At 43.2% G+C, this 24429-nt stretch overlaps 1 protein-coding gene across 1 annotated transcript in view; it reads right to left on the reverse strand.

The window, feature by feature from the left end:
• LOC311075546 (cadherin-7) overlaps window positions 1–24429 on the reverse strand; it is a gene marked incomplete at both ends in the record, with an annotated part of 106878 nt that overhangs the window by 46270 nt on the left and 36179 nt on the right. The window contains 2 exons of the mRNA XM_084103042.1: window positions 1554–1721; window positions 11563–11682. Coding sequence (XP_083959168.1) covers window positions 1554–1721; window positions 11563–11682 — 288 coding nt within the window. The remainder of the gene's footprint in view (window positions 1–1553; window positions 1722–11562; window positions 11683–24429) is intronic.

Genomic DNA, 24429 nt, shown 5'->3' on the forward strand with positions numbered 1-24429 from the left:
TTGTACTTCGTTACATTCCACCACTGCAATTAACAGCGTGTAGTATTAACATTAATGTAAATACTAAATGTCCTAATACTTGTTGATACTACAACAATGCAAAGTATGCTCTTAACCTTGCAGTTTTTCACATATCATGTAAGACTCAATTTCTCCATTTCTTTGCACAAAACTCTCCAGAAAATGCCATTTAATGGTTTATTTTTAAAAAAAAATTCACGGGGGAGCATACCCCCGGACCACCCTAGGGAGAGCCCCCCCACGTAATAAATCCCAATTTAACCCCTGGATAGACGCTGTTACTGTCCGTCACCTGTCTGTGGATTAAATCGTCTATATTGTTAATCTGCCTTCGTCTGTCTTCATCGTGTGACACCATCTAGCTATCCTTTTGTTTTTAATTCACATTCACCTCTTTTTCTCAGACCTCTCTTTCTTCACATTGTCTCACAAACATTGCTCTTCTTATTCTAAGTTTGTTTGACTTCTGTCAGGCCTGGTTAGACTCATTTTCTTCGTAGAGGAAATTATTTCTAGTGTTAACATGTTAGCCATTCTATCCATGAGCTCTGAAGTTGCGTGTATCGTGAATGATGTGCCGCACACATTGTGGAGCGTCTCTGCTTGTTTGCAATGCAAAGGTAATTAAAGAAGAACTGGTTTGTTGAATAAGTACAGCGTTTTCTTTACTCAAGAAATACTACATGGCTAATATTTTATGTATTTAAGGAGCGGAGAAGAGTTTCTTAGTCTAGCATTTGTCGTCGAGTCACAGCTAATACTGTCTTCAATGGTGCGTGGCTTAGGTAGCCCTAACATTTATTTTTGAATTATAAATTAATTTATTCTATGTCACAATATGAGGTAAATTAGGCCCTGGCTATGAGCCAAATTCCTGAAAAGAGAGTAGCACCTTTCCTGGAGAGACAGACTCTGTGTCTCTTCAACGGGTCAGATCTGGCCAGTTCAGCTTGTTGGACTTACTGCGGTCTTAGGAAGTCCAGTACTGAGACAGCTCTCATTAGCCCTCGTAATCTTTGTTGCATTAATTTCCTATTATCTCTGTAAAGCTGCTTTGAAACAATCTGTTTTGTAAAAGCGCTATATACAGTAAATGAAGGTGACTTGACTTGTTGCGTCACATAACTCGCTTTCAGTATAAACACAAAGCACTTTTTCCAAAGCACTAGAACATCTATCCGCTGAAGCTTGACGACCAGTTTATCAAGTATTTCTGTTGCATTTTCAGATATACATTGATTTATAAATGGACTGCATTTATATAGCGCTTTCAACAGACCTATGGCCACCAAAGCGCTTTACATATTGCCTCACATTCACCTATTCAATCACTCATTCATACACCGACTGCGGATTTATAGTGTTGTAGGAGTTTGAAAAGTAAAGGGCATTTGGTACCTGGTTAAGATGGACTGTGTTTCCCACTGAAAAACCACATGCTAAAGTGACTAAAGAGGAAAATTACTGTAGATCATATTCACTTTCCACAATCAGCAGATGTCCTCAGGATGTCAGACATGTGTTGCTCTTACTGTGAGAGAAGCGTGGAGGGTTATCATTGACGTCCGTGAGGGTGACCGTCACAGAGGTGCTGCCGGACAGTCCTCCCATCTGACCCAGCATGTCCTTGGCCTGAATGATCAGCACGTACTGGTCACGCGCCTCTCGGTCCATGTTGGGCAGGGCGGTCCGGATAATGCCTGAGGGAAACAGCCTTTATTTAGTCTCTAGAAATATACACTGATGTGCAAAGAAAAACATGGATTTCAATCTAAAACATATATTGATTACATAAATCAACCACAGCGTGAATTTGTTTGCCACTCTGTTGTAATGCTGTTTGAACAATTGTGGTGCTCCTACATAAACCAATAATGGACTGATATTGTCCAGCAATTTTTTTGTAAAATTTAAGTATGCATAAAATAAAATAATAAAAATATGTATTGCTGAAATATGGTTTAGACAATTCTCTACAGAAGGTTTTTATAACCCTTGACTGAGAATCTGGTCCAGGTGCTTTCCACTGACTGGTAGACTTTTAAGAAGTTATGTGTTTATTTATTTATTATTATTATTGTTTTATGGGTATAATGTGTACAAATCACCAGAGGTGGGTAAACTAACCAAAAAATATACTTGAGTAAAACTACAAGTGCTTATAGAAATAATGTAATGTATAATGTGTAATGAATAATGCAAGTAGAAGCAAAAGTGATAATGTTAATAATTATTTGAGTAAGAGTGACAAGGTATCCAATGAAAAGACTATTCAAGTAGCAAGTTACTAGTTACTTCGGATCTGACTCAGAACAAGCGAGATGATAATGAAGTCAATGAAGCATGTATTACAATAGGGATGTTTTGTCCCTATTATGTCCTCGCATGAGTTTTGCCAAATGTTTGATCTTTGAAAACAATCAACTCAATAGGGTGATCCATTCACTCCAGTCAAAGGAGACTGTGCATTTGCATTAAGAATAAAGTAGCGACAGGAATGTCACCTAATGTCAGGGGCGTGTCTAGATGGGGGGCACGGGGTGGAAGAGCGCTGTCAATCACTGCTTGATTTGCGATTTGCAAAGCGGAATCACAGGTCCACGTTTTTCAAACAGGAGAGAGAGAGAGAGAGAGAGAGACCTCGACACGTCACTGTTTATGGTAAATACACACTCAATTACAGTATATGTTTTGAAATATCGCACCGTATGTTAGTCTGATTACTTTCATGTGTGACTGATCATTCGCTAACGTAACTTCGGCAGACTACTGAATAGAGAGGACTTGTCAGTGTTATTCAGCGGCAGTGCACACCACCACATAAATATAAAATCGATAAATATTACTTTATCTGTTGTTTTAAAGACTTAAGGCTGCCTTGAAATTTTTGTTTATTTTAAGGCAGAATTTAGTGGGGTGGGGGGGGGGGGGGTGAGAATGAAAAGTCAGACACAGCAACAGGACATCCACCGTTTCTTTAAGAAGAAACCATGTCAGAGACAGATTTCATGCAGAGAACATTCGCCATAACACACACACACACACACACACACACACACTCAATGTTAGTGTTGAGAATAAAGCATGTTAAATGACTAATTAATGCCTATGTGATGTTTTGTATTTATTAGAACAAAACTGTGTGGTCCAATCCATGCAAAATACAAAATGATTTTCAGGTTCTTGTGCAGTGCCACATTTAATACCATCTATATTAGGGCACTGGGCATTGAAAATATTTTTGAAATCATGCTTAATATTTTCTAAACAAGTATTTATTTTCAGTTGAATTTTCTGATTTCCCATGATTTTTCTGATTTCCCATGAATTTTCTGATTTCCCCGACTGGTTGATTATGTCTAAAGTGTAGTTGATCTGAAAGTGAACTCAAATGTTTTGGCGCCATTACAGCAGACTACATAACAAATTAAATACATTTCTTAACTTAAATGGGTTCTATTCTGCTTTTTTGTTCATCAGTCTTTAGTGTGTAATGTTGCTGTTTGATCATAATAAAGCTCCAGTTCTTCTCTATATCAGTGTCAGTGTTTCTGAACTCCTGAAACACTTCCATTGTAGTCTTGAGTTTCTTCTGGGAACGAACACGTCACAATATTCCTCATTATAATAATTAATATGCAGAATAAAGGGGCGGGGCCTGGTTGAGTTAGTTAGTAGTGTGTTAAACTGGCGGTTATGGTAAGGGGCGAAACACACTCGAAGTGCTCGACCAATCACAACACACTGCTCCAGCCGACCAATCAGAGCACAGTGTGCTTTTCAGAAGGAGGGGCTTCATAGAGACAGGAAGTAAACAGAGCGTTACTGACAGACTGGGAAGAGAGGAGCCGCAGCAATGGAAAATATGAGGAAAATAATCAACATTCAAGCAGGAAAACCTGTTCTAGTAGAGCCTGAAACAACATTAAGACTTTGGAAAAGACCATAATAGGTCCTCTTTAATGTCAAAATGGCATAGACAGCTAACTGTGCAAAACAATTGTGCAGGATTCTAATAGCGCAGATGTTGTGATTGTTTATGTGGAGGCTCACAACATCTCGACTGTCCAAGATGAAGCTTGTATGGCCGTGGTTAGCTGAAAAGAGAGAAAATAAGCCAGTCTGATAACTAAGAAGCATTCACAACACATATGCTGTGCTTGTGTCACATCTATCCATGCCTCAGGAACATTATAAAACTCAAAAAAAAATTCAATTCAAATTCAAAAGGAGAAAGGAAAACCTCAAAAGGAAAAAGTTTATGACAGATGACAGATGCATCAGATATAGCAGCAAATAACATGCACACGTGTTGGTTAACACCACAGGCATCAGAGAATAATGAGACAGGTCGACACGTTCCTCTCCCCTCAGGAAAGAGGAAACTAACAAGCAGACCTACAGCCTCCTGTCTGAGATTCATACCCAGAGTGCTTTGCAGGAGCACAGTAGGATGCTGGGTAATGAGACTGCAGCAGGTATGAACACACACACAGAGAGAGAGAGAGAGAGAGAGAGAGAGAGAGAGAGAGAGAGAAAGAGAGACCCTCACAGTGTTTCTGTCACATATACACTGATGTAATTTAGTGTTTGCTAAGGCAAGGATTACTATTGCTTTTGTTCACATTTAGGGTTAGACAGAAACGCTGAATATATTCAGCAGACTGCAGAGCACATTAAACTAGAATTATATTTACTGATTTTAGCTCAGCTTTTAAAACAATGAAGATACACATTTTCTAGCAGAGACTAATTGATTTAAGAGTTAATGGTAGCCTCATGATGGATCAGAGATTTTCTGTCTAAAAGTCTATGGCCCTGATGTACTAAAGGCTTGTGGGTTTCATGTGAGCAAAACAGTGTGTCCTGTCATCTCTTTTGTGGGTTTCCTTGGATGAATCTGTATTTTGCATGAGCTCCTCATTCACACGCAAAACACAAGGTGGTGCCAATGCATATCAAGTCATTTACTCCCTCAAAATTACTTATTAAACCTAAAGGTGTTCACTTACAGCAGGTTTGGTTTGATTAAAACGAACTCTGGTGTGATTGTTCTGTTAGTGCGGTTCATTTGAACGTGTGAACGCTGCATCAAACAAGCAGACCAGATTTCAAAACCCTTTCAAATTAACTCAAGTGCGGTTCGACTGAAATATGAATGCAACATGGACCAGAGACATCTAAACGAACCAAAAACAGGACATAAGATGCAACCCTAAAAAGGACAGAATGCCCAAGCAAACCTGTTTTTTATGTTTTTTCCCACTTTGATACCAATCTTTTATTTGAAAGCCAGATTTGTTTCATAAAAACACATTTTTCCATCAAAGATGTTTAAATTATATGCTCTCAATGTCTGATGCGGAACAGTTAGTTCATGCGTTCATGACATCAAGGCTAGATTATTGTAATGCTATTATGGGTGGTTGCCCTGCACACTTAATAAACAAACTACAGCTGGTCCAAAACGTAGCAGCTCGAGTTCTTATCAGAACCAGGAAGTATGACCATATTAGCCCCGTTCTGTCAACACTGCACTGGCTCCCTATTAAACATCGTATACATTTTAAAATATTGCTGATTACTTACAAAGCACTAAATGGTTTAGCTCCGCAGTGCTTGAGCGAGCTCTTAACGCATTATAGTCCTATAATATAGTATCTCAAAATTCCGGCCAGTTGATAATACCTAGAATATCAAAATCGACTGCTGGCGGCAGATCCTTTTCCTATTTAGCACCAAAACTTTGGAACAGTCTTCCTAACATTGTCCGGGAAGCAGACACACTCTGTTTAAATCAGTTTAAATCGCTTTTTTTCTAATCAGTGTGAAAGAGACTCAAATAACTTTTGTCAATAACAATCTTTGTCATACAGGCAAGTGTTATACATCATTCAAAACTGTTAAATGTCTTCTTTTATTTGTGTACACTCATAATAAAAACAAAATGTTGTGTTTTTTGTAAAATAAAGAAAATAAACATGATGCGTGTTCTGCCGTCTCTCTCAATGTGAAGTTCATTCTGAAACGCGACAGAAAATGATCTGTAACTCAGCGAATGTTTGCCACACAGACATGAGACATGTCTTTACAAAGCTTTTTTAAATGATGTAAATCATATCAAAAACGAATATTCTCTGCTTAAGTAATCCGTATGAACTGGTGCCAGACTAAAATGTGCATTATGAAATGAGATTGGAATAAAACATGAAGCTTAATGCTAAATTTATATACATTATAAATTTTGTGTAAAGTGTGTGTGTGTGTGTGTGTGTGTGTGTGTGTGAGAGAGAGAGAAAGAGGCGCGGGCGCGATCGAACAGTGGAAACATAAAAACATACTCCGTCATTTTGTTCATACAGGACATCATTCAAACTGCAAAGTGTTTACTTGTGTACACTCGCAAAAAAACACAACATTGTGCTTTTGTCAAACTGTAAACTCTAGTCAAACTGTAACCTACAACTGTCACCCAACCAAACACACACACACACACACACACACACACTGTTTAAAAGCAAAAAATATTTATCCAACCCCATTTAAAAACAGTCTGTCTGTGCCATCTTTTGGACATTCATCATATTGCATTGGTTTTCATTTCTTGTCCTCAAACAGAGGACTAATCTGTTTATTTTTAAGTTACACATTCTACATTGATTAAAAAAGTAAATCAATGTTTTTAATGGTAGTATTATTTTATATAGAAATAAATTATTTATAATTCAGATGAGAATAAAGTTAGTGTTAATTAAAATTTTAAGGAAAACAAATATATTGATCTGAAATATAGCAAATTAATTTTACATTAATTCAGGTACAATTACCAAACATATCTCAAGTCTTTTTATCTTTTTATTAATTATATAAAATTATTGGCAATGCACTACAAATAAACTGGTTGTATGCCTTTACTTTATTTATAAAACTTATTTTAAAAAAATACAAGGCTTAAGACATTTATTTTCCTTTGGTGGTACAGCCTGAGACATGCACAATAAAAAAAAATTGCATTCTACATTTTTGTTTAGCTTTTCCCTCCATTGTACCGAACTCTTATATATACAGAAAAATCTAAAATGTATTCCCAAAATCGTGCAGCCTATTTTCTCTTGATATCAGCATGTTCACAGTTGTTTCATTTTTTTTTTAAGGGACCAGATGCCACTGATGAGTCCTGCTGACTTCAACATCCACATGGGTCTCTGTACATGACCATGGTAAAATGAAAAATCAAACACCATGGAAATGACAGGTATGTACTATGTTTCAGGAATGGCACAAAGGTGTGTGACTGTTCTGTCTTTAGATCAGCGTGTTCAAAAATGTGCTTTTTTTGTCCTATGTTGTGTATCTTTGGATTATGTTGTGTTGTAAATAAATCCAAACAATCAAAAAGCCATTCTTTTTTAAATCTCTACTCATTATTTGTGTATAGTTCTCTCACAGCCCCACCTGCTAGGGCCATTAGGGGAGGGTCTTTGTCTTTCTCAGGTGTGAAAGACATCAATATTCATGAGGATTCACGCCTTCTTGCATAAAGCTCTTTTACACAAAACATGTCTTACATGTAGCAGAGTTTGTGCTGAATACAGTGTAATAAGACTTTAGCCATGAAAATATCACAAGTAACAGAAATAAGAACAAATGTCAGAGCATATCAGAACACCTCCAGGGCCCAGAAAACACCTCAGACCCCAGAGGGTTATTTCTTCTTTGTGTTGCACAGCTCACTGCTCACAGCTTTGACTGACTTGTGCATTGTGGACTGGTACAGATTTCTTTTACTATATGTCAGTGTGAATCATAAATTATTAATTACTGTTTTGCATTTGTGGTGTTACACCCTTAAATTAGTATTGCCCAATGTTTAAGCCGATTCACAGCAAGTAACCGACTGTCACGGTTCATGAATTCACTGTTTTCTTCGTGTCTCGTGTATTTGTTGTTCTGTGTGTGTGGGTGTGTGTGAGTGGGCGTTACCGCTCGTTACTGCTGATCAGCGCGCCTGCTGATCTCATTCCCCGCACCAGCTGCTGCCATTTAACTCTCCTATAAATTCTCATCACAATCTCCTCTCTTTGTCAGATCGTTGTTTGATGTCCTCAGTGTTTGTGTATCCAGTCCAGTCGGAGTTTCAGTTCGTGTCCTCGTTTCCTGTTCCGTGTTCACCTGGATTTCGTGTTCACCTGGATTTCGTGTTCACCTGGATTCTTCACTGTCTTGTCATCTCTACATTTTTGCACCATCATCTGACCATCTAGTCCCTGCGCTGCCTGCCTGCCTGCCTGCCTGCCTGCTACTTTTGTTCTACCTCTACAACTTTCAATAAAGAGATTACTTGCATTCTTGCTACCTGTGATTGATCGTGACACCGACCAAGCCAGTTCACAAAATCATTCTGAATCAAAGTTTAGTTCCAGGTTGAGGATAAAGACAGCCGAAGAAGCACATGTGCTCCTCATGCAGCACAGAGTGATCCAATGAGTCTGTCCAGACCAGTTCTTCTATATATATATATATATATATATATATATATATATATATATATATATATATATATACATATATATATATATATATATACACATAGCATCAGTTTACTGTCGGGGATTTGTTATTTTAGTCGATAAAGTTTTAAAAATGGATATTTTTCTTACACGAACACATTGCTTTACTTCAGAAGACCTTTTTAACCCCCGCAGAGCCGTGTCGAGAACTCTAATCATGAATATATGCGCTTTAATGGACTTCCAAAGTCAAACAGCCATTCACTCTCATTATCAAGCTTGGAAGAGCCAGGACATTTTTTAATATAACTCCGATTGTATTTGTCTGAAAGAAGAATGTCATATACACCTAGGATGGCTTCAAGGTGAGTAAATCATGGGCTAATATTCATTTTTGGGTGAACTATCCCTTTAACTTAGCTGCACTGACGACACATCCAGAGAAGAATGGAGGGGTGAAATATAAGCCAAACATGACAAAGATAATTTTTCTCCTTCAGAAACATAATAAATGGGCTGGTGTATGGAGTTATGAAGACTGGGGGATATGGAGTTATGAAGACTGGGGTGTATGGAGTTATGAAGACTGGGGGATATGGAGTTATGAAGACTGGAGGGTATGGAGTTATGAAGACGGGGGGTATAGAGTTATGAAGATGGGGGTATGGAGTTATAAAGACTGGGGGATATGGAGTTAAAAAGACTGGGGGATATGGAGTTATGAAGACTGGGGTGTATGGAGTTATGAAGACTGGGGGGTATGGAGTTATGAAGACTGGAGGGTATGGAGTTATGAAGACTGGGGTGTATGGAGTTATGAAGACTGGGGTGTATGGAGTTATGAAGACTGGGGGATATGGAATTATGAAGACTGGAGGGTATGGAGTTATGAAGACTGGGGTGTATGGAGTTATGAAGACTGGGGGATATGGAGTTATGAAGACTGGGGGATATGGAGTTATGAAGACTGGAGGGTATGGAGTTATGAAGACTGGGGGGTATGGAGTTATGAAGACTGGAGGGTATGGAGTTATGAAGACAGCGGGGTATGGAGTTATGAAGACTGGGGTGTATGGAGTTATGAAGACTGGGGTGTATGGAGTTATGAAGACTGGGGGATATGGAGTTATGAAGACTGGAGGGTATGGAGTTATGAAGATGGGGGGTATAGAGTTATGAAGACGGGGGTATGGAGTTATAAAGACTGGGGGATATGGAGTTAAAAAGACTGGGGGATATGGAGTTATGAAGACTGGGGTGTATGGAGTTATGAAGACTGGGGGGTATGGAGTTATGAAGACAGCGGGGTATGGAGTTATGAAGACTGGGGTGTGGAGTTATGAAGACTGGAGGGTATGGAGTTATGAAGACTGGGGGGTATGGAGTTATGAAGACAGCGGGGTATGGAGTTATGAAGACTGGGGGGTGTGGAGTTATGAAGACTGGAGGGTATGGAGTTATGAAGACTGGGGGGTATGGAGTTATGAAGACAGCGGGGTATGGAGTTATGAAGACTGGGGGGTATGGAGTTATGAAGACTGGGGTGTATGGAGTTATGAAGACTGGGGTGTATGGAGTTATGAAGACAGCGGGGTATGGAGTTATGAAGACTGGGGTGTATGGAGTTATGAAGACTGGGGGATATGGAGTTATGAAGACTGGAGGGTATGGAGTTATGAAGACTGGGGGGTTTGGAGTTATGAAGACAGCGGGGTATGGAGTTATGAAGACTGGGGGGTATGGAGTTATGAAGACTGGGGTGTATGGAGTTATGAAGACTGGGAGATATGGAGTTAAAAAGACTGGGGGATATGGAGTTATGAAGACTGGGGTGTATGGAGTTATGAAGACTGGGGGGTATGGAGTTATGAAGACTGGGGGTATGGAGTTATGAAGACTGTGGGGTGTGGAGTTATGAAGACTGGGGGGAGATGGAGTTATGAAGACTGGGGGGTATGAGTTATGAAGACTGGGGGATATGGAGTTATGAAGACTGGGGGATATGGAGTTATGAAGACTGGGGGGTATGGAGTTATGAAGACTGGGGGGTATGGAGATGAGGGGGTGTACCTGGGATGCCCTCTGGAGGCGCTGTGGGTTCATCAGTGAAAGGGTCATGAAGAAGGTGCTCACCTGAGGACTATTATATTCCTACCCTCCTTTACCACTCAAAACTCACTGCTGGCATCAGGTAGGCCAACTCTGCACAGGGATTAGAACATCAAGTCCTATATTACTGTGGAACACAAACTGAGATTTTTAGAAAAATATTCCATCTCTGTGAGTAATACCTAATAAAACTTTTTAAACTATAGAGCATCACTTCCAGCCAACCATGTTATGGAAGTGTGTTATGAAACTGAGCTCCGCATCATTTCTCGCACAAGATTCACAATGTAATTACATCATGCTTCACAACGTTTTGTTATTCACAACATGGAAGTGGCAGGAAGTGATTCTTTATAATAAAATAAACTATAAAATATTAGTATTTTTCTCACACACAGAAGACAATGATTCATCAACCAGGCTCGTATGGATTCCTGTTGTGTTTGTTTGGATGGTTTTTGAAGTGTCAGCTTTGAGAGTCCCGTACACTTGCATTATATGGACTCAGAGATTGTTCTTTCATCTGTGAAAGATGTTTTTTTTCCACAGAAGAAAGAATGTCATATACATCTTGGACGGCATGAGGGTGAGTAAATTATGAGAGAATATACATTTTTGGGTGGAATATCTATTTAAGCTTAGGATATGGACCTGCCCAAAAAATGGACAGTGACATAACACTCTGTTTTCACTCTTCAATTCGTTGAGTCTTGGCTCATCATGCCAGAAAGCTTGCTAACCCCTGACATTATTCAAGTCAAGTCAAGGCATATGCTCCAAAAATGAAGCATAAAAGTTGCCCATATGTCCACTTAAATTATTTTTTTTTGCTTGGCCAAAAACAATGTCGAAAAGTCCCAAATTTCTACAAATATTTAATGCCAACTATTCAGATATATTTATGAGATAAATGTAAAGTTACCTGTCTTGGGCTCCACAGAGAAGTAAGGGTGTCCGTGTATGATGCTGTACACAACTCTGGCGCTGTTGCCGTAAGTGGGGTCGTCAGCATCCGTCGCTGTCACCTGAACCACCGTCGTGCCTGTGCAGAACATACGCAACACAACACGCCAGTGAGCATCAGGAATCAATATAGCTGAAGGGAACAGGATGTGATATGAGTTACCATGGCAATGCTGTGTCTTAAGGTGGCCCAGTAGTTCACAACACAACAAAATCAAGTCACAACACAATGGAAAAAAAGCCACAACACAACAGAATTTTAAAAGAAAACATCAGTTCTCTTACGAGAGGTTCTCTCGTATTGCGTAAGCTGTGCTTACGCAGCGGGAAAAGCCTTCTTTTCTCGAGATACTGAAACCAAAAATTATCCTTAATTTCATATATTGTCAACGCAGTGCAGCTGCAGGCAGCTGAGCTAGAGCGGCATACTGCGCGCTCATTGGCTGCCGCGCGGCAACTACTTAAGCCTACCAGTGAGCCTGGCGTGACGTCACGCCCAATGAGGGCGTGCGCGACCTCGCGCGTCACAGCCCGCCTGAATGGGCGGCGTCAGAGCGTATATAAGGAAGGCTCGTAGGCTATATTCTCTGATTTCTGTCTTTTCAGCGAAGCACTCGCATCGCTGATCTCTGAGAGGAAACCGTCGCCGTGGCCTTCTTGGATCAAGCTAACGAGCCAGCTTAGGACAGCCTGAGGAAGCCGGACGATCTCTTCGCCGCCTTCAGCCTGCCGTGCCAGCTCAGCTATCCGGCGATACATATCCTTCTTGATAAGCTCTTTTTGTGTGTGTTTGCCTTTTCTCCGCAGCACTCTAAAAGAGCACGAGGCGTTGTTGCAAATGCCTCGCACCACGTGCGGCTCATGCCGCTCGCCGCTCAGCGACAGAGACCGCCATCTCCTCTGCGCTCTCTGCCTGGGACGGGATCATGCAGCCGTCGCGTTTTCCTCGGGCGGCTGCGAATTCTGCGAAGAGCTGCAGATGTCGACCCTGCGGGCTCGACTCGCCCTCTTTACAGACACCGCTCCTGCCGTTGCTGGGCCGCGTAAGAAGAAACGCCGCTCACAACGCCCACCGGAGCCTGAGACACGAGCCAAGGCCTCGCCGGAGCCTCTCCTGCGAGCCTCGCTCTCTCCCTCTCCGCCCCCGCTCCCCGACGCGCAGCCGACGACACAGCGGATGAAGCGGATGACAACGATCGACTGGACACGTGCTCTTTGATGGCGTCGGACAGCGAGGTGTGGTCCGGCTCCGCCCGATCCGCCTCCTCCACCAGAGCTTCCAGCAGGGCTCCCGCCGGGGTGGAGGCCGAGCTTCTCCGCCTCCTCACTATGGCAGTCGAGCGCCTGGGCCTCGAGTGGTCACCGCCAGAGGTACCCCCGCCTAACAGGCTCGATGGATGCTTCCTGACCTCCGGTCGCCAGGCCCCAGCGTCTAGACCAGCGCCGTTTCTGCCTGAGCTTCACGACGAGCTTGCTAAATCGTGGAACGCTCCAGTTTCGGCCAGACTCCGTTCTCCAGCCTCATCGACTCTCTCCCGCGTGGACGGAGCCACGGAGAAGGGGTATGACCGGATTCCACCGGTCGAACAGGCGGTTGCAGCGCATCTTTGCCCCCCATCCAAGAGATGGCGCTCAAAGACTGCCCTCCCGTCTAAAGCCTGCAGGACTACTTCGGCGTTCGCCAGCCGCGCCTTCTCCGCCGCTGGGCAAGCCGCCTCAGCCCTGCACACAATGGCGGTCCTTCAAGTTCTCCAAGCGGACCTCCTCCGCCAGCTCGACGAGGGAGAACTGGACAGATCGGCCTTAACCGACCTGCGCAGTGCGACGGACCTTTCCCTTCGCACGACGAAGACAGCGGCCCAAGCTATCGGACGATCCATGGCTTCGCTGACCGTCATTGAGCGCCACCTTTGGTTAACGCTAGCCGACATGGGGGAACAAGAGCGGTCCGTCTTCCTGAACGCCCCGCTCTCGTCTACTGGTCTCTTCGGTCCTGCAGTGAGTGGCCTCGTGGACCGTTTTTCTGAGGTACAGAAAGCGTCACAGGCCATGAACCTCTTCCTGCCCCGCCGCTCGAGCTCCGCTGCAGGCCGCTCTAACCAGCCTCCTGCACGCAGCTCCGCACAGCGGCCATCTCAACCCCCAGCCTCCCAGCAGCGCCAGCGCGGCCGCCCTAGGTCCCGCTCCACCAGCCAGCACAAGCCGCCGCCCCCGCGTGGGCCTCGGCCTAAGGTAACGCTGAAGCCCGAGCCTGCAAAGTCCTCCTAGCATCCGCCGGGAGGAAAAGACGGTCGAGTCCCGCTGCGGCCGGACCACCGTCAAAGCTAAAATGTATCCCTCTGCCAGTCCCCTTATCAAAGGCTACTGCAGTAGTGCCCACAGCAGCCAACGAGCCAGTTTTTCAACTCTCTCGCCTGCACACAAACGCCGTTTTTACGGCGACCCAGATAAATCGAATAAAGAGTGTAATATCTGGTCAGTCGGCTCACGCCGTCAGTGTTATGAGTGTAGTAAGCTTGCCCACTTCCCAGTGCTCATCACTACACACAAGCACAAATCACCCTGTGTACCCCACAGAGTGCACTCCCATAAAGCGCGCTACGGCCGCTCGAGTGATAACTGTAGGTCACGTGCCCACACTTCAGTGCTCACACCTACACAGTGCTCGCTCTGTCTCACACGCTTGGGGACCAGAACATTCTGCCACTGGCCGCGTGTTAATAAAGAGCCCTGTGCCCGCTACACAGCACGCACACTCTCATGTAAACACGCACGAGCCAGCCACCGGCTGTGTGTTAATAAAGAGCCCTGTGCCCGCTACACAGCGCGCACACTCTCATGTAAACACGTACGAGTCAGCCACCGGCTGTGTGATAATAAAGAGCTCTGTGCCCGCTTTACAGCACGCACACTCTCCGATAAACATGCGCGAGCCCGCCCCGCTTCCGCGCCGCGAGCCGTCACACACAACGCTCTCTCACAGCGCCGTTCAGCCGGCTGCCGCCATCAGCGAACCCCCGTTCCCCCTCACTGCCACTGCGCGACTCGCGCTTACACCGCCACAGATCCCCCGTCCCGCGCTGTGCGGCGGGCGAGACTCAGAGGCGATTCGACCCCTAGCTATGAGTGCGAATGCATGGAAAGCTATTCAGGGAGTGTCGAAGTGGGTACTGAACACAGTGATAAAGGGCTATTTGCTTCAATTCGCTCGCCGCCCTCCGCGCTATCGCGCTCGGGCCGAGACTATAGTGAAAGCGGATGCAGCGCATCTGCTTCACACAGAAATAGCGAATTTGCTGCACAAAGGGGCGATAGAACGGGTTCTCCCTCCGGGTTCCGAGGCAGGCGTATACAGCCGCTATTTCCTCGTACCCAAGAAGGGCGGAGCACTCAGACCTATATTGGATCTGAGATATTTGAACAAAACGCTTATGAAACGGCCGTTCAAAATGCTCACAACCAGTCAAATCCTCGCGCAGATTCGCCCGGGGGACTGGTTCATATCTCTCGACCTGAAAGACGCGTACTTTCAGATTCAGATTATACCCCGTCACAGGCCATTCTTGAGATTCGCCTTCGACGGCCAGGTATATCAGTACACCGTCCTGCCGTTCGGCCTATCCCTGGCACCCCGTACATTTACGAAGTGCATGGATGCGGCTCTCGCACCCCTGAGATCGAGGGGAATGCGAATCCTGAACTATCTGGACGATTGGCTCATTATAGCGCACTCAGCGGAGGAACTAGTTTCCCACAGAGAAGCGCTTCTCGGTCACCTGCAAAGCTTGGGTCTTTCCGTGAACTGGGACAAGAGCTCTTTAGCCCCCAGCCAGTCTATCACTTTTCTGGGTATAGATCTGGACTCGGCGGCGATGACGGCCAGACTGTCCGCACAGCGCGCGCGCAGTGTTCGACACCTCGCCGCCTCCTTTCAGGAGGGAAAAGTTTTTCCATTGAAAACTTTTCAGAGGTTGCTGGGCCACATGGCATCAGCAGCAGCTGTCCTGCAGCTGGGTTTACTCCGAATGCGTCCGCTTCAACGCTGGCTAAAAACGGAAATGCCCCGCAAAGCATGGATTTCGGGCCGTGCTCCAATCAGAGTGACTCAGCGCTGTGTTACAGCCCTGCAGCCCTGGCTGGCGGCCGAATGGTATCAGCGGGGAGTGTCGATGGGAACCATCGCACACCGCAAAGTGATCTCGACAGACGCGTCCAACATGGGTTGGGGAGCGACTCACGAAGGTAGTCCGATTTGCGGCCCGTGGTCGAATACGGAGAAAGACCTTCACATAAACTGTCTAGAGATGCTGGCGGTCGAGAAAGCGCTGAAGCACTTTCTACCGCTTCTACGGGGACACCATGTGCTAGTTCGCTCGGACAACATGTCAGTGGTGTCGTACGTGAACCGCCAGGGCGGAATCAAATCCAGAACCCTGTGCGCGCTCGCAGAGCGCCTCCTATCCTGGGCTCAAGGCCCGTTGCGCTCCCTAAGGGCAGCTCATGTACCCGGTCGTTTGAACGACGGCCCGGACAGACTGTCCAGGGACAACGTTCCCCCAGGGGAATGGTCTCTACACCGCCAGACGATACAGACGCTTTGGCGTCGTTTCGGCGAAGCGAAGATCGACCTCTTCGCCACGAGCGAGAACGCTCAGTGCCAGAGGTTTTTCTCGAAACAGGAGGACGCGCTGGCCCAGACCTGGCCCAGCGCTCCGCTGTACGCGTTCCCACCGATCTCGATGATACCTCAAGTGCTAGCGAGGATCAGGGAGGCGAACTGCGCAGTGCTCCTCATAGCCCCGCGCTGGGTAAACCAACCATGGTTCCCCGAGCTAATGAGACTGGCAGACACAGCCCCATGGCTGATTCCGGTGAGGAGAGATCTCCTCTCTCAAGCCCGAGGCTCGATTCTGCATCCCCATCCAGAGCACTGGTCTCTGCATGCGTGGATAATCAACGATTACTCGTTGGCCTGCCAGAAGGGGTAATTAACACGATCACGCAGTCCAGAGCCCCCTCGACGAGGCGGCTCTATGCGTCTAAATGGTCAGTGTTTAACAAGTGGTGTGTGAATATGGGTTCTAATGCTCGGACCTGTGGAGTTCCACAGGTATTGAAATTTCTCCAAGAGATGTTGGACGCGGGCAGGTCCCCCTCCACGCTCAAGGTTTATGTCGCGGCCATAGCAGCGTTCGCTGAGTCGGCGTGCGGCCGTGCACTGGGCAGAAATTAACTCATTACCCGCTTTCTACGCGGGGCCAGGAGAATGAACCAGCAGCTTATGCGTCCAAAGACCTGCAATGTCCGTTAGGCATACGGGCTCATTCCACCAGAGGCATGGCCTCATCGTGGGCATGGTCCAGTGGGATTTCCATTGACGACATTTGTAGGGCGGCGGGCTGGGCGTCCCCCTCCACATTTGTTAGGTTTTATAACCTGGAAGTTCCCGCTATGCAGGCTAAACTTCTGTCAGTCTAGTCGTGTTTCATGTCCTGCCCAAGGGTCAGGCTGTATTACCGATTAGCTTGTCTGTTGAGCTGCACGCTCAGGGTATCAGTTACATGAACCGGCAGTGCCGTTCTGTGTTTTTTCCCTATGTGTGCTTATGAACATGCGCTGGCCCGCACCGCTGGCCACCTGTTTTGATCACCTCTATGTTTTTCTATGAGTCATATGTGATTGTTAGGCTCGCACGGCGTGGACAAAGGGTTCCCGCTGCGTAAGCACAGCTTACGCAATACGAGAGAACCTCTCGTAAGAGAACGATACTTGGTTACTCACGTAACCTCGGTTCTCTCTAGAGAGGGAACGAGTATTGCGTTCCCTGACCGTGCTGAGCCTATCGCTCGTGTCGCTTCAGTCGACAGAAAACAGAGAATATAGCCTACGAGCCTTCCTTATATACGCTCTGACGCCGCCCATTCAGACGGGCTGTGACGCGCGAGGTCGCGCGCGCCCTCATTGGGCGTGACGTCACGCCAGGCTCACTGGTAGGCTTAAGCAGTTGCCGCGCGGCAGCCAATGAGCACGCAGTATGCCGCTCTAGCTCAGCTGCCTGCAGCTGCACTGCGTTGACAATATATGAAATTAAGGATAATTTTTGGTTTCAGTATCTCGAGAAAAGAAGGCTTTTCCCGCTGCGTAAGCACAGCTTACGCAATACTCGTTCCCTCTCTAGAGAGAACCGAGGTTACGTGAGTAACCAAGTATCGTTCACAAACCCAACAGAAACAAGCCACAAAACAACGGAATTTAAAAGCTAACAATCACAACACAACGGAAACAAGTCACAACACAACAGAATTTAAAAAGAAAACATCAGTTCACAACACAACTAAATCAAGTCACAACACAATGGAAACAAGCCACAACACAACCAAATTTGGTAACCCTTCCTTTTACAGTCCCCTAATTACTAGGTATTTACCTGGTAAATATATGGTAAGTCATAGTTGGTTATTGGTAATTACCACAGGTAACAAGTATGTAAATGCAGAGAAACTACAAACTAATTACTAGGTATTTACCGGGTAAATATATGGTAAGTTATAGTTGGTTATTGGTAATTACCACAGGTAACAAGTATGTAAATGCAGAGAAACTACAAACTAATTGCTAAGTTTTTACCTGGTAAGCATATGGTAAATTATAGTATTTTAGTGTGTAATTACTTAAGGTGATTAGTATGCAATTACAGAGAAACTACCAGGGAAAAAAAACACCACTGTTAAATATCAACTCAACAAAGTACTGTGTACTTGTTACCTGTTTAGGTTGGTAATAACTCAGATTTAATTGTGTACTTCCTCAGAATGTAGGCAGCCAATTTTTAGAAACACCTCCAGTATTACCCATCAATTCAAGTTAGGTTTGTAGTTATCCTAGGGTTATGTTGGTAACAGTCCATGTTAATTTATTACTATCTTGAAATTAAGACGGTAGTTTCCAATAAATTACCTTGTCTTACATAGTTTTTGTTCATTGCTACACCCATTTATAGAGGGTTTATCAAATAATTTACCTTACACTTACCTGGTAACTACCCCGCAGGAACAGTTTTCCCTAATGTCATGGCACATCTTAAATACTGGGTATGTTCTTGTAGATGTTTTTACAATTTACTCAGTAAGTAAAGTGCAGCTGTACTGTAAAATGAAGCCTTGTTTATTTCCATGGTATTACCGGAATTGTACCATATAACTTGATCATTCCCTTTTCCATATAGTCACATTTTTTTTTTACCTCGTATGTCCTGCAACGTTACCAAGGAAAACATGACAATTTACTCAGTAAGTAAAGTGCAACTGTACTGTAAAAGGAAGCCTTTTTATTTCCATGGAATTACTGGGATCTTACCCTATAATCTGTAATAGCTAACTTACTGTAGCTATTACAGATTATTGGGTAAGATCCCAGTAATTCCATGGAAATAAAAAGGCTTCCTTTTACAGTAGCTACAGTTTCACTTTACTTACTGAGAATGTTCAACGTGATCTCATGAGAATACGTGTGTATTTTTATGTAAAGTGTAATTCTACCGTACGTACATTTACTTACGTTTTATACACACAGAAACGTATAATACTGACGTATTTACAGCACTAAAATGTTTATGTATTAACAGCACAAAAACGATTAGCCTACATGCAGTTAAACAAGAATACACTTTAAAACCTTAAAAATACCTTATTTAATCGTTTAACCATTTTAATATTTAGTTTATTTACAGTGAGACACAAAATGCGTTTTCTCCAATACAACAATACACCAAAACCCAACATAAATTCACAAAAGACATAAATTTTATTATACTTGATATAATCCAAATCTTTAGAATCCATACGTTTGCAAGAAAGAGATCCAAATTCAGCCCTTTATCCAGTGAGTGATCTTCATCTCCATTTCACAGGCTATCACAGCAGCGCAGTCCCTAACTGTCAAATCCCGCGCTCGTGATGAATTCAAAATTCTAAAATTGCGCCCTCAAGAAGCGTTACGACATGTTTTACGGCAGTGATATCAAACGCTCATTGGCTCTCACCTGTTCGTCCATGTTCGTCACAGATTGCGACATGGCGTATTTCAGTCGGTAAACTACATTTGAAATGGAGAAACGCGCGCGCCTTCACACAGAGCGAAGCCGGATTAACATTTTCATGGATTAATAACTTAAATTCTGCTCTGTACCTCATTCAAAACTATTATATACTGAAAGAGAGGACTGTGACTGCAACACATCGTCATGTGAACGACTTTTGGTACCGGTTTTGACATTTTCGCAATAAATAAATTATTGTGATTAACGTTACACGTATATTGTTTTTCTTCATAATTGTAGTCTATGTAGTTTTCTATCTTTGAAAATTACGTATTAATACTACGTATTAATGAGACCAGGCTGGAATGTTTTAGTTAAGTTGCAGAACACACATGGTAAAAGTTTGTGATTTTCAAAAATGTTTAAGCAGTAGCAAAGGATGTGGTAAGAGTCTGGTAATACAATGGAAATAAACAAGGCTTCCTTTTACAGTACAGTTTCACTTTACTTACTGAGTAAATTGTCATGTTTTCCTTGGTAACGTTGCAGGACATACGAGGTAAAAAAAAGTGACTATATGGAAAAGGGAATGATCAAGTTATATGGTACAATTCCGGTAATACCATGGGAATAAACAAGGCTTCATTTTACAGTACAGTTGCACTTTACTTACTGAGTAAATTGTAAAAACATCTGCAAGAACATACCCAGTATTTAAGATGTGCCATGACATTAGGGAAAACTGTTCCTGCGGGGTAGTTACCAGGTAAGTGTAAGGTAAATTATTTGATAAACCCTCTATAAATGGGTGTAGCAATGAACAAAAACTATGTAAGACAAGGTAATTTATTGGAAACTACCATCTTAATTTCAAGATAGTAATAAATTAACATGGACTGTTACCAACATAACCCTAGGATAACTACACACCTAACTTGAATTGATGGGTAATACTGGAGGTGTTTCTAAAAATTGGCTGCCTACATTCTGAGGAAGTACACAATTAAATCTGAGTTATTATCAACCTAAACAGGTAACAAGTACACAGTACTTTGTTGAGTTGATATTTAACAGTGGTGTTTTTTTCCCCTGGTAGTTTCTCTGTAATTGCATACTAATCACCTTAAGTAATTACACACTAAAATACTATAATTTACCATATGCTTACCAGGTAAATACTTAGTAATTAGTTTGTAGTTTCTCTGCATTTACATACTTGTTACCTGTGGTAATTACCAATAACCAACTATAACTTACCATATATTTACCAGGTAAATACATAGTAATTAGGGGACTGTAAAAGGAAGGGTTACCCAAAAGGTAACAAGCAAACAATCACAACACCGGAAACAAGCCACAACACAACATCATTTAAAAAGAAAACATCAATTCACAACACAACCAAATCAAGTCACAACACAACGGAAACAAGCCACAAAACAACATATTTAAAAAGAAAACATCAGTTCACAACACAACGGAAACAAGCCACAACACAACGGAATTTAAAAAGAAAACATCAGTTCACAACACAACGAAATCAAGTCACAACACAACGGAAACAAGTCACAACACAATGGAAACAAGCCACAACACAACAAAATCAAGTCACAACACAAAGGAAACAAGTCACAACACAACGAAATCAAGTCAAAACCCAACGGAAACAAGTTACAACACAACGAAATCAAGTCACAACACAACGGAAACAAGTCACAACACAACGAAATCAAGTCACAACACAACGGAAACAAGTCACAACACAACGAAATCAAGTCACAACACAACGGAAACAAGTCACAATACAACGAAATCAAGTCAAAACCCAACGGAAACAAGTCACAATACAACGAAATCAAGTCACAACACAACGGAAACAAGCCACAACACAACTGAGTCCAAACTTTGCGTACTTGATGCTGCACCCAATAAAAAATTGCATGTATTGTATTTTACTAAATTAATTGACCATGAAATGAAAACAAGACACAAAGCTTTAACTATCTAGAAAAATAATTGGGCTCATCTAGGCAGAGATATCTGGTCTATTCTCTATACATTTTGCACAATAAACAAAAGCCACTTCAAGCAAGATGTGCTAAAAACTGGAAGTGTTTGTTGAACATGAGCTCATGCTGTCTGCTTCAGGACGCTGTACTGGGGAGCCACATAATTAGAGTACGCTAATATTCAGTTTGTTAGGTTATTTTCACTGTCATACAGTCTATCTCAAATGAGTCACATTGCATGGGTCAAAGTCAATGACATTTCGCATGGAAGTAAACAGTATGAAAACGTCACAGAGAATAGATGAGGTATTGTTCCATATTGATCTGGCCTTAATGTAACATATTACACTGTCTGAACTGAAAGCTTAAAGTCATAGAATTCCTGCAGAGGGGAGTACTGATGCTTTTAACCTAATTACTACATAAAGCAAATCATAAAAACAAACTTATAAGATGCGTTAGGAATGTACAATAAATCCAACAACAGCTTTTTTAAAACCACACACACACACACACTATTTTATTTATCCATCAGCGGTGCCATGCTTACAACAATCTGAAGTGTTATTTGATTCTGTCCAGTGTGCTATAAATTCAGCTGCAATGTTTTTTTGTTGGCTTGAGTCGAAGCCTGTGAAGCTGAGTGTCTTATCACTGTCTCTCTGTCTCTCTCTGTCTCTCTCTCTCTCTCTCTCTCTCTCTCTCTCTCATTTGTCCATCTTCATTACAGTGAATGATCACATTCTCAGGTTTCCATTCATTTTCTGTGTACTAGAAATGCATCTCTGTGGTTTTCAATCAATTCTGTGCTCTAGGCAGCTGACTGTCATCTGACAGTAATGAAAATAAATATATCTCGACTAATTTTAAGAGATGACACTTTTTCATATTCCTCCCCCAAACAAGAGCTGAAATTTGACCGTTATGATCACTATATCTCATTTTCTTATGATCAGTAGTTTGGTTTATGTTTGCTGTACACAAGAATCAACACAAAATGTAACATTGTGAGAGTGTGATATATTGTGTCTGGTAAATGAGCGAAACACTGAATTCTCAATGCTCTGTAGAACGTGAAGTAATTTATTTCTATCTATCCATCTCTATCTGTGTGTTGGTCATCAAGTAATTCTCCTAAGTTTTTTTTGGAGACAGTGATTTTATGAGGCCTGCATCCCCTCAGATTCACCTTTAGTTATCGATATCAAATACCAGAGTTATTGCAACAGGATATTTCTGTCATGCATTGAAGTTATGCTTCAGTGCAAGACTTGCATGTGCCATCAGTGCCATATATGTCTGTCATGTGACTGATCCACGTGCAGGCGGGGAGGAGCTGCAAACGGAGACGTGAAGTCGGACACTTTCTGGTTCCCGTAGTGACCGCTCACGTGGTGTTTGCATACTTTACCACAGCTGAAGTGAAACAAATGCAATATTTGCCAAATAATACACAGATGTTTCAGAGACATTTTCATTCAATACTTTATGTACTGCTTCATACAGCGTCTGTTTGAACAAGAATTAAGTTCAACATAAGCTACTATCAATGAAGTGGAGTCTACGTTTTTGAATCAGTTTTAATTTGATAAACATGACACAATATAACATCGCAACTACATGAAAAGAGTGTTTACTGTTATACAAAACTGATTTGTGAGCTTTAGAGGAACTAAAGGTGTTTGAATAAACACGAAACACACGTGATCGTTGTCATGCGGTGAATCCGGCCAATCGTGGAACAGCTGTGTCGTCATCAGCCCACGTGCAGCCCAGTGCAGCCGCTCTTGAGAAGCTGCGCTGGCTGAGTTCTCCGGCTACTCTCGAATCGCTCTTGCTGTGCTTTGATGGCATACGTCACAGTCACGCGGCGTCTGCGCTGTATCAAGTCGGACAAAATTTCTAACCGGCTTCAAGTCAGCCGCCGATCGGTCTGCACAGAGCTGCATGAAGTCCAACAAGCCTTAAAGGGACACTTCACCCATTTGCATTAAGCTTTCTATTGTTAGAAACCCAGTCATATATTATAATAAACGTGGATTTTTCATTAATTTTTCCCTGAGATGGGAGAAATAAGGATTTAAGTGTTTTACTTCCTGCTTATTATGACGTAAAAATCATCATTTTGCGTCATAATAAGCAGGAAGTCACATTTCATTGAAAAGTGTAGAGACTACAAACACTAGCTCCTCATTATTCCAGGGGGCGGGACCCGCTCACGCTACAGGCCTATTACAGATCAGTGGGTGGGACTTTACTCTCTGAAACTGAAAGCAATATCCTCCATCTTGTTTGAAGCTAAGCTAACAGGCGCTGTGGAGACAGATGTAAAGTTATGACAATAGCGGAGGAGAGTGCTCAATATGATATAAAGGAAGAGGATTTCGGAAGTCTGATGCTTGAATCAGGTGTTTGTGGCTACCTTTACAAGCCGCATTATAGCGAAGAGCAGCCGAGGCAGAAGACCTGCCTGCCGCGGACGAGAAGCCCAGACTGGCTCGAGTTAGGGCGGACTGGTGGCGCCGGTGATCTCACTATGCAACTACGAACCGCTACGAACAGAGATTGAGTCCGTCTGCGGCAAAGAATTTCAACGATGACAATTTCTCCTGGACGAAGTCTCTGAATCAGACGAGGACACGGACGTTTGTGTTGAGAACTATCCTAGTTTCGCACCGCATATGTTCTGACTGAACATCCAGGTACCATGCAATAATTCACCTTTTCGAAAGAAATACAAACGAGGAGTAATGCACTAATGAGTTCGCCAACTAACTAG

The sequence above is a fragment of the Abramis brama genome (genome assembly GCF_963993115.1).
Source record: "Abramis brama genome assembly, chromosome: 24".
In the NCBI taxonomy this organism is placed as follows: Eukaryota; Metazoa; Chordata; class Actinopteri; order Cypriniformes; family Leuciscidae; genus Abramis; species Abramis brama.